General features: G+C 32.8%; 1 protein-coding gene and 1 non-coding gene across 2 annotated transcripts; one reads left to right on the top strand and one right to left on the bottom strand.

The window, feature by feature from the left end:
* Positions 1-688: 688 nt before the first annotated feature.
* On the top strand, positions 689-795 carry LOC113864029. Its single transcript, XR_003504637.1, has one exon. It is a non-coding gene; the product is annotated as a small nucleolar RNA R71 (small nucleolar RNA).
* Positions 796-8,448: 7,653 nt separating this feature from the next.
* On the bottom strand, positions 8,449-9,657 carry LOC113862300. Its single transcript, XM_027495391.1, has one exon. It carries the CDS (start codon positions 9,655-9,657, stop codon positions 8,449-8,451), a length of 1,209 nt encoding a protein of 402 aa, XP_027351192.1.
* Between the last annotated feature and the right edge of the window lie 2,594 nt (positions 9,658-12,251).

Below are 12,251 nucleotides of genomic sequence, written 5' to 3'. Positions count from 1 at the left end.
GAAGCTTGTTTGAGTCACCTTCATGAATTGCAGCATAGTTTCTTCCATCCCAGTCAACCTCTCATTCATAGGTCTGGAAAATTTCTGATTTCCTTGAGGTTGAGTGGATGAATTCCTCTGAAAATAAGGCTGTTGTGTTGTTGGACCTGCATTAGAAAAAGGCAAATTTGAATTAGAATTCTTTGCAGCAGAGTATTGATTATTCCAATTAGAATACTGCTGAGTTCTATTATTCGAAAATTGAAATCCAGGGGGATATGATGGCTGTTATCTTTGAAAATTATTCATATAATTCACTTGCTCTTGTGGTTCACTTGTGGATGCCTCACATGCACCATTTGCATGGTTTCCTCCATAAAAATCACAACTTAGCTGACTGTTAGGCATACTCCCTGTTTGCAGATTGTTGATTTGTTGTGTTAAGGCAGCTAATTGTTCTGAAAACATTTGATTTTGTAGCTGATTTTGTGCAAGAAAAGTTTCCAGAACTTTAGCTTCATGACCAGAGTTTCTTCCTTGATTCCTTGAGTTTGAATTCTGATACATTGAAGATGCCATCATGTCAATAATCCTTTGAGCTTCTTCCAAGGACTTTGTATTTAATGAACCTCCAGCAGCAGCATCAACCATTGTTCTTGTTACTGCGTTCATCCCATTATAAAAAGTTTCCAATTGCATCCAATCTGAAATACAATGATGTGGACACCTTCTAAGCAGTTCTTTGTATCTTTCCCAAGCTTCATACAATGATTCTCCTTCTTGCTGCACAAAGGATGTAATTTCTCCTCTCAACTTAGCAGCTTTGGATAGAGGGAAGTACTTGGTTAAAAACTTATTCACAAGTTCTGTCCAGGTTGTGATGCATCCTTGTGGTTGAGCTTGTAACCAGCATTTTGCTCTATCTCTCAAAGAAAAAGGAAATAGTCTCAGTCTGATGGCTTCTTCACTAACCCCATTTATTCTTATAGTGTCACATAGCTGTAGAAAATTTGAAATATGTAAGTTAGGATCATCAGAATTTCCACCAGAAAACTGATCTTGTTGGACTAAGTGTAATAAAGCAGGTTTAATCTCAAAATGGTTGGCTTGAATAGTTGGCCTGATTATAGAAGAGTTAAAACCTTGCATGTTAGGAATTGCATAGTCCCCTAATGTTCTAATTCTATTTTGTTCTGCCATCTCTATTTCTGAATTTAGTTGTCTCAAAGATGTAGGTGTTCTTTTCACTCTAGGATTACTCTGAGATTCTGGAGAATGGACAGCTTCTAACTCACTATCACTCCCTATGGCTTTTTCTGCTCTAGACTCTTTTCTCAATCTCCTTAAGGTTATGTCTATGTCAGGATCAAAGACTAGAGTTGATTTGTTTTTGTTTTTGCCACGCATATACAATTCAAAATGAAGCAAAAGTAAACTACAAGTTAGTATTCAGAACTGCACCACGAAAATTATGCAGCAAATATCAGTAAAAGTAATTGAAACACAAGTTTAAAAGTTGCAGAATTATGCAGAATGGACAAAATGTCTAACTACAGACTACTACTACAGAAATTCAGAGAACAAAATACTCAATCTAGCTATTCTTATGTTACTAATGATATTGAAACTCTAATTTCCCCGGCAACGGCGCCAAAAACTTGTTGTTTGCAATCTAACACTAGCAAGTGCACTAGGATTGCAGCAAGTGATGAGTAAATTTAAGATCAGAATATCGTCTCCACAGGGAATTTAGGTTTCAAGTACCACTTCACAGAATTATAACCATTTGAGCCATACGAATTTTTGAAGGAGATTTGTAACATATAACAACAATAAACCAAAGCAATTAAAGCAAAGAACTTGCAGAGAAACAGAGTATAAGATTTGTGATGAAATGAAATAGCAATGAAGGATAGTTAGGAATTTACTTCATAAGAATATCAATATCAATCCAATTAAATCCTCTGAACATTCAAGCAATTGAATAATTGACAATCAGTTTTACATATATCTAGCCAAAGGTTAATTCCTTAACTCATTGACCCTAACAATCCACTAAACCTTCCTAATCCCTTAGGTGAGATTCAATTTCAGGTTGCATTAAGAATTAGAACTATAAGATTGCAGAATTAGGTCTCCTTATCCCTAAGAAATCCCTAAACTCTGGTTGCCAATTCAGATCGGAGCAAACAATCCAATTCCCATTGGTAAAGATTCCTCTTGATTAATCAAATGAATTTCCATTCAGAGATTGCATGAAAAGCAGAATTAACAACTCAATTAATCCAAGAACTTAAAGTTCAGAAGATAAAGTCGAATCAATACATCAATTCGAGTTCCATTAACCCCTAACTATGGGAAATTAAGCACACATTGCAACAAAAACAGAGAAAGAAGAAGAAGAAGATGAAGAAGAATGCAAAGCAGCCATGGCCACGAGCTCCAATCCGATCCCTCTTCTTGGAGCTTCAAGCTTCGACCCCAATCTTCTCTCCACTCTCTCTCAACGAGACTCTAACTAACAAAACAGAAAATGAGCAAAAACCCCCCAGTTTCGCGCTTCAATCATGTATTTATAGAAACCCAGTTCTGCGCGTTGTCACTTTTCTTCACAAGAGTAACCACGCAGAAGCTTTATGTAGTGCGCGTGTTCACTTTCAAGAGCAAGAGTAACCACGCGCAACTTGCAGAGTTGAAGGCTTCTCTGGAACATTCACTTTTATTCAGAATAGTGGCAACGCAGGAGGTCAAGGGCTGCGCGTGATCACTTTCGTGAGTAATAGTAACCACGCGCAAGCTGTCCTGATACAAGTGCCTCTGGAACGCTCACTTTCGCTGGCAAAAGTGACAACGCGCAGCTCCTTAGGAATAGAGTCTTCTCTGGAACGTTCACTTTCGCTGGCGAAAGTGATAACGCACACTGGCAACGCTCACTCTTGTAAATAAAAGTGATTACGCAAGGCTCTTCTTCTCCTTTAGGCTCTGGAATGATCACTTTCACTAACAATAGTGATCACGCCCAGGCTGCAACCCATAATTCTTGTATTTTGGAGTCCAGCATTGCCATTCTTCCTCTTCCTTCCCATTGATTCTCCATTTCCATGACTTTTGCTCAGCTTATTCCTTCAAAACAAGATAAATTCCTTAAGAACTAAGCATAAATTCTACAAATGCGAAAATAACTACAAATTGAAATAAAACTTTCAATCATTCTCTTTTTCTGAGTTTTTCTGCTTTCTTCATATATTTTCCTTATTAAATGAGCTAGAATTATGCTAAAATATCAGTAAAAATATGGATTCATCAGTTGTCTACATTGCATGCATCTTTTTCTCACCCTTGCTCTAAGTAAAAAGACCTCCTCTTATCCCTTGATGATTTTTCTTGAATGACGTGGTAAAGATTTCATTTTTATGGTTTGCATGGACTCGATCATGGTTAGGATATTTTTGCATGTCGTTGATATTGTAATCCTTACTTGGTTCTCAGTTGTCCATACTTATTATTGAATAGAAATGATAACTTTGAATGGATGTATCATTGCGTGGTAAATCTGGGTGTGTATTGTTGAAAATGGTTTATCTTCTTCTCCCTCATCCTCCTCTCTGATTTTCGTTAAAACGTTCACATGAAAGTGGTTTTCTTCATCTCTAGATCACTCTAATTGAATAACGTTTTAAGGGCAACACTTTGTAACTTAAATGGGCGTGATTGTGAGTGTGTGATCCTTGCATGTCACTGATTTGGTGATATTCTCATGATCGTTGATTGTTCTTGCCTTCTTAACTATAAAAATGATATCTTTGAAAGGATATGTTATTATTTTACGTAAATTATTTACTTTCTTCTCGGTTCTTATTGTCTGCCTCTTTTCTTACCCATTTTGTTGTGAAACCACTTATTTTTTTCTTCCATCCACTTGCTTCAAAAATGAAAATGTACTTATGAAAGAAAGAACTTATTTTTCTTTTGGTTTTCATTTGGCCGAGAGTCAAGGAACCCTTTTCTTGATCGTGCATGAATTATTTTACTATCTAACTATGAATTTCACTAATTTTTGGCTTAAAAATCTGATTGCATGTGGGGTTGAGCCTGCGGTTTTTTTCATGACTTTTTTTTTATGCTTACATGGAAAAACACACTTTTGATTTTGGCTTTCCATTGAAGCTATTGTAATTATTTCCATCTTCTCTCTTTTTCTTTCGCTTCTAGACTGTGTGTGTACGACTACCCCTTTTCTTGAGCGTGTTAGTTCTCTTGAGTGTGATATGATATTGTAGTTGTGATTTTCTTTGAGATTAAATGCGTGATCGCTATATGTGTTCTCTACTTACTGTGCAAATTTTAAATCGTTTCTATCGGCAGAATGGCTGTACTTTTTTTCCTTTTTAGAAATTCATGGTATTTTGTGCATATTTCTATGTATTAGTTGAAAAGGTGGGAATAATGTTTCTGTACTTTCATCCTCTAAACTAGTTGTTATTTTCTGCAAAAATTTCTATACTCCTTATATTCTAAAGCTGCTATTACTTTTCTACATAATTGTATATTGCTATTCTTTGAACTTACTACTACTTTCTACATTAAGTTATTATTCAACACTTTATAACATTCTATGTGCTGTACCCTATTACCTAACTTTCTTAGCACCAAATGACTTATTCTCTTATTTTTCAGCATTCTGTACACAAATAATTCTACCCTAAGAACATACCATTTAATACACGTTGTATGCCAGACTCTACACTTAAAAGAAACATTTTAGTATGCTATTGCATCCACCTATTTTCACATAAAAAGGGAGCAGTTTCTGCACTTAATTGCATCTAAATTCTGCATTTGCATCATGAAAAATGAATGTCTTTTTGGTATTTCTTGATGGATGTTCTTAGTTGGATTGAAAGAATGTAATTATTTGATCTACCCCTAAATTATTAAGTTAGTGTAATGATAGTTTGAGATCTGTACAAAATTGAGTTGAAGTTGCATGTTTAAAGTGTCACACTCAACTTGGTGAAATATGCAGAATATTATTAGCTCCTAAACCCCTGGTTGGATTGTAAATGCACACACAAGTATACATAGACATTTGACATTGCTTGAGTCACAATTTAGTTTTTGGAATGATTGGTTCCTTTTACTTGTGTATGATTTAATACTCAATGGAGATGTTGAAAGTGTTATGTTTTGCTAATTCATTCTATGTGTTATGGACTTGATCCTTGGATCTGTGACAAGGACTGAAAACATCAATATGAAATGAATGGTGGTTAATGTATTTGATTGTCGACAAAGAAGTGTGTGATAATTGACACCCACATGGGTGATTATGTGCTTGAATGTGATATCTTCCGTAAGAAAGAGGAAGTTGAACGACATGATGGTAATGATGAAATATGGAAGGCTAATTAATTAATTTGTTTGTACATGCATCATGACATGTTCTGAGGAAGTCGTCGAGGCTACAGTTTGGCACAACTGTGGAATGTGAGTGTTCAGGTTCAAAGAGAACCTTGGGGGTAGTGAAGGGGGGTTGCCCCAATGGCACGGAGTAGCTACCGTGACTGGGACACGTCGCCAGCAAACCTTCACTAATCCTGATGTGAGCAAGCATTACCAGGGTCGTGGTAGGTCCATTCCTGAGGAACGCTCTTGAAGCGTGAGTTGTCGACAATTATTTTTATGAAACTTGTGCTATAATGTGATGTGGAGTAAGGAATGGAGTCCTCTGACCGCCTCTGACGTTAAAAGAAAGAATTTGTGATGATGATGATGATGATGTTCCGAGTGATTGGGATCCCCACGCATTGCATCATGTACCTAAACAAAGAGTGAATTTCATAAGGAAATTGCATCATGCATCATCCAACATATGTTTGGCTATGTTAAAACTGTTTGATTTGTTGGATTGATTGGTACTAGGTGTTATGGATTGTTGTGACTTGACTTGTGCTATTTGTTACATGGACTCACCGTCTTGAATGTTTTGTGTCTTTTTTTGTTTGCTTGTCTGTTGTGTGTGTGTGTTTGTGAAGATGAGTTGAGACTAAGTCAAGGTGTGGACCCTAGTATCAAAGGAAGACATGTGGTTCTACAATCCAGCCTCGCGACAAGGTATCCTTCGCGTATTGGTGGCCTTGAGTACAACTCGTTGAATCCTCCAAGACGCATGGTTGAATTCTTCAGAGGGACGCACTTCCTCTTATTGTTCTGTACAATTATAGTGTTGGGACTACTCTTAGGCTCAAATAGAGTTAATAACCATTTTGAGTTATACCTTTGTTTTATAAATATAAACTGCTGTATAATTTTTTTTAAGAGGATTATTTGGTATTAAATTATTATTTATGTATTTACTTACGATGCTATTTATTTCAAACCATGGTTATGTTTGAGAAAAAGGGATTTCCAATGTATTTCGATACTGAAATTTTTTTGTACACATGTATATATATATGTCTTATGATTTATGACCAAGTATTACATATCAATACAGTAGATATATACTTTACATGTATGAATACTAAGATGTTTTCTTTAGTGTAAATGCGTTATGTACGATAATTCACTTATTCACCACGTATAGGTCGTCTAGCTAAGCATACATATATGCCACTTCACGTATCAAGGTGCGAGGCGCCCAAGTGGGCCATTGAGTCTGTATTAGGGACGTTACAATTTAATGGTTTTAAAAGCTCTCAAATTTAAAACAGAACCGCTCTCTTATCTTATTTCTGGCGTAGTGGGTTCCTGAAAAATCGCTCTTAGAAATATACTTATGAGAGCGATTCCAAAATAACTGCTCTCAAAAGTCGACTTTGCAGAGTGGTTAAAATGGAAACGCTTTCATATGTTTCACATTAAAAAGCGGTTAAGTATGAATCACTCTTTGTTCTATACCTTTGCATAGCAGTTCCATGTAGAACCGCTCTCTATTCTACCGCTCTGCAGGGTAACCGCTCTCTAAACTCTACTTTTGAGAATGGTTGGGGGCAGAATTGCTCTCCAAGTATAACATCTGAGAGTGGTTAAATAATTACTCTCTTAAATATAATACATTAGATAGCACACAAATTTAGAGTGCTATTAACCGCTTTCTAAGAAAAGGTGGAACCGCCTTCAAATCTCATTTTTGGTACAGTATCATATATTGAAACTTCACCAAAATGTCATGATGTTTTACTTTTTTGGCATTAATTAATATAACAATAGACTATATTACTAAATTACTAATGAATGCATTAAAATTAAACTTACTAATTCTTGACGTACATATATAATTAATAAATAATAAAGAGCATAAATAAGGAGACAATACATTTTCAAACTTACTTCATATTATTTAAAATCTACAAAAATACTAAATTGTATAGGCATCGCTATTATCCTTGACTTTACACATATAATAAGAAAAGAAATCTAAAAATATTGTTAGTTTGTCTACGTTAGCAAGCTTGTCCGTTATTTGGTCTAATTGTCATTTTTTACAAGAATGACATCTCTAACCTTTTTAAGAAAGAAAAAGGGTTAATAAGGTAACATTCTCAACTTAAATAGGGTTATAAGAAAATTATTGAATTAAAGTTATTTTTTATTTGTTTAATTTGGTTATTGTATGTATTACATTTTTATTTATATACAACTATCTTTTTTTCTAATTTCTCATAAAATAAGATTGAAAAGTAAATCCTCTTATTGGAGGTCTTTCTGCAGCTTCAGATTCTCTTTTATTAATATTCCACAACATCTTTTTCATAATTCACAGTTTGATTTTGTTTATTTTGACCTTGTCCTATATACATAATTATGTTAAAATTAATAATATATTTATTTATTAATCATACTGTATATTTAAATTAATAAGTATTGAATCGAAAAAATAATTTCTTTTAAATTAAATTTAAAAGCATCAGAGATACTTCCAACTATTGATAAAATAGACAGAGGAGAATAGCTAATTAAACAGTAGTTAAAGAAAATAAATTACACCACAACTATGATAAGACACGATAAAACAAATTACACCACAACTATGATAAGACACGATAGCTTATATAGATCAAACTTTGAACAATAAAACTTATGAAGCCAAACAGACCGAATGACAGCAAACAATGTAATAGTTTCAGAAGTTTTCTATTTTTCATGAACTTAGTTCTAAATGAGACTCAAAGTGGTCCTTGCAATTATAGAACTACTCAGCATGAACTCCTATCCAAGCTTGTGTTTTGGACCACACCATAGAGGGAAAATGTCATACGAGGAATAAATGTGATGTGGATTGGGTTTTATGCTCACATAGCAAAAAGGGCATAACTGCACATCAAATCCAACAATGACATTTCTTTCTGCAAGATATTTAGAAGGATAAGTATTTGCAGAATTAGTGTTCATAGACAAATACGTAATAGAGGCAAAGAAAGTGTCAGGGCTGTAATTTCGTAAAAATTTAAGAATATTTGGTTGATCTTATGATAGCCAAACCGGAGGAGGATTGAAGAAGGTTGAGCGTGGAAATAGTTGGCTGATGCTTTCATCTTCAAGATTAAATACACCAATATCATGACCACCATATGCATAATAGTCAAAGTGGTAACTCAAATTGTTGTCGGTGAAATATATACAATTCCTTGCATAATTCCCCTTTTCATCAGCGAAAGGCGGTTTCCAGGTAGATAAATTATATCCGAGTATTAAGACGTAACTTCCCAAATTAAACTTTCTGAACCACTGACCTGTACTTTGATCTAATTCAAATATATCAAATCCAGCAGTCTTGTAAAGATCTCTTAATTGCCGATTTCCATAGTCCACATATCTCAGAACCATTAATAGATGGCCGTCAGGATTCCGAACCAAATATTTAATTCTACTGCAAATAGTAATAGATGTTCGTGGTCGTTGCACATTCCAAATTCTTCCACCAGATACTGTTCTCATGTCAAACTCAAACTCATAAAGGTAACCGTATTCATCAATAGCATAAATCTTACTTTGATGAAATATGACATCTCGGATGCCAGATTCTAGCCCTCTATATGCATCTATAAATGAAAGATTTGTCCATTTATCATCACCAAACCTATAAAAAGCCAATTCAGGATACCACCCATAGATAGCCACAGCCATGAACTTCTCTTTGTCTTGGTCGTCAGGGGGAGAAGAGAGAACAACCTTTTCAATGAACATGTTTTGCATATGAATGCTGTCAATGATAACAATAAAGGGGGGTTCATCTGAATCTTCCTTATCTACAGTTGAGTTTTTTACAGTGTATTCCTTGCCATGCTCATCAGGCTGATAACTGAGCACATTTGGAAAAGTTGACAATGGTGGAAGACCAAAGGAAGAACCGGTTAATGGATTCAACATTCGCAATTTTCCACCGGTTTCAACCACGATCAACCATCCGAAGGAAGATCCGCGTATCTTTGTGTTCTTCAACTCGGGCAATCTCAAGTGATGGTCATAAACTTCCTCGTCGAACGGCAGCACTAGCCATGGACCTCTCAGTGCTACGTTGGTTGGGATCTTAGGCAAAGCTTTGTTCCATGATTTGTTGACAGCACGAAGCCTAACATAGTCATCGTAGGAAGAAATATGTTTAGCTATCTCATCAAGCAAATCTGGATGAAGCTCTCCCCAGTATTGTCCAGGCTTCTCTTTACGAAAGGCCATGATAAAGCAAAAAGACCAGATTCCAAAACCAGTGAATCGAATCCAAAAACAGTGATTAGTTTGAGCGATGCCAAGCGGCCAAAAACAAGGCAACATGCAAGAATATTTAAGCAATGAAAAAAGTTATCCAACTCCTATAATCAAATCCCGTTGTTTTCGGTGAAAACTAACTGATACAGTGAGAATATCAAGCAACCAGTGAGAAAATTTCTCCCCACCTAAACAAAAAAATCCTAAAATAAAGATGAGATAAAACACAATTATCCATAGTATTTATCCTACTTGTTTTAGTTTTTTCTATTTTATTTTTTCTGGCGGTTAGTTCGATTCAACAAAATATACGGTCAACACAATAAAATTGGGAAGGATTTTCTTATCTTAAAAGTTTAAAAAATTTTATATTTAATTTGAATCTTTTATTTAACTTATATTTAATAAGTTATTTATTTTTAAAATAAATAAAATACTTAAATTAAGTATAAAAATTTATAAACTTACATTAATATAAATATATTTTATCCCATTATAATTACATAGTATTAAAGTAAAAAAAAAAAGAAGTAATAATTGAGTTCAAAGCTTAACGGTGTATTATTTTCTTTCTCAATACTTAATAAATTTGAATCTCTCCTCTTCCAAAAATTCTTTAAAAGTAATTCATAATATAAATATCTTTGATTAAAATAAAAAAAATTACACAGAGCTATATAAAAAAAATCACTTTTATAAAAAAAGATATTTCGTAGGATTATAATATAGATGGATGAGTATCCATTTACATTCCGTGTGTTTTGGTATACAGTATCTCGTAATAACTTTTATAGCTATAATAAAGTTTTATTAATTTGACCATTGAATTCAAAGTTCATAACAAATTTTATAAAATATAAAAATATTTAGTACTTCGTCATGTCACTTTGTTTTGACAGATAATAAGTTATTAAAAATACAAATGAATGTAAATCATTAGAATATATACCTATTGTTGTTCAATTTTTCTAAAATTTGCCATACTTGTTTGTTAATGTAATATTCCATAATTCAAGGTCTAATCAATTAAATTTAATTTTTATGAAAAATTATTGAGAGATATAGGTATATTGGACTTACACTTGGATATAAGTGGATCCCCATATATATATATATATATATATATATATATATATATATATATATATATTTAAATTTATGATATCTAATCAACTCGTTAATTGATATTTGATAATTATGATTTTGAAATATTAAATTGAAATGTACGTTTGGTGGATAATTAAATTGAAAAGTAACATGTAATTTTATAGCATAAAATCTAATCATCGTAATTTAGTTTTAATAATAATATTTTTTTGGTATCTGCCAAAAAGTAATATTTTTTTTGTTATATTTTTAAGAATAATATTTATTAAAATGGAAATTTTAAATTGCCATGTGATTGCGGTAGATAAAATGAAGGCTGTTTTGTGATTTTATAACACTACTTATAAATTGCAATTGTGATGTTGTTTCGGTGTATATATATAATAAGATCAAATTAAAATAGGATAATATTTATATAATAGATCAAATTATTACTGTTCAAACTAAATCAAATCAAAATAACATATAAGTTATGTAATTGATTAAAATATTATTGCTCAAACTAAACCAAATCAAAATAAGAGTAAAACTTAATAAAATCAAAATTAGACCAAATTTTTGGGATACAGCAAAATTAAATTAATAATTTGAATGAAAATTATATCTAAACTATGTAATACGGCCAAATTAATAAGGTCAAATCAAAATAATATCAAATTCAAAGTAATCTGGATTGAATTAGAGTATGTTATTTGGTTTGCAGCTTGTAAGTTTGTAATACATAAAAACATTAAAGTAATCTAGATTGAATTAGACTTTAAAGAAGTCCTGCAGTTAGTATTGAGAGTATTCAAAGTTGTAACCATCCTTCCTTCCATTTGATTCATGTTATTAGAAATATTTTAAAAGGCATCATTTTTATGAGGTTTAGGAATATGTTGAGAGAGGGAAATAGGTGTGCAACATGTTGGCTAAATTAGGTATAAATTATGTTGATACAACCTCATACTTTGACAAGGACCCCCTCCCCTGGTTCCTTCTCTTGGCTTAGATTCTTTAGGAATCTAAAACCTTATATTGTGTAGATAGTTTTTTTGTTTGGTACTTATTTAATAGAAAAAAAATATATCAAATTTATGTAATAGATTAAATTTTCATTGTTTAAACTTAATCATATTAAAAAATTATAAAAATTGGTTTAGATATATTGATTTTTAAATGTATAAAAAAAGTTAAATGAAAATATATTTATAATTGAGGGAGTAGATATAATTGCAGAATTAGGTCTCCTTATCCCTAAGAAATCCCTAAACTCTGGTTGCCAATTCAGATCGGAGCAAACAATCCAATTCCCATTGGTAAAGATTCCTCTTGATTAATCAAATGAATTTCCATTCAGAGATTGCATGAAAAGCAGAATTAACAACTCAATTAATCCAAGAACTTAAAGTTCAGAAGATAAAGTCGAATCAATACATCAATTCGAGTTCCATAAACCCCTAACTATGGGAAATTAA

Source organism: Abrus precatorius, unplaced genomic scaffold (genome assembly GCF_003935025.1).
Source record: "Abrus precatorius isolate BTA unplaced genomic scaffold, Abrus_2018 Scaffold3, whole genome shotgun sequence".
Taxonomy (NCBI): domain Eukaryota; kingdom Viridiplantae; phylum Streptophyta; class Magnoliopsida; order Fabales; family Fabaceae; genus Abrus; species Abrus precatorius.
The sequence above is the reverse complement of the archived record's forward strand: the minus strand, read 5'-3'. Positions and strand labels throughout refer to the sequence as shown.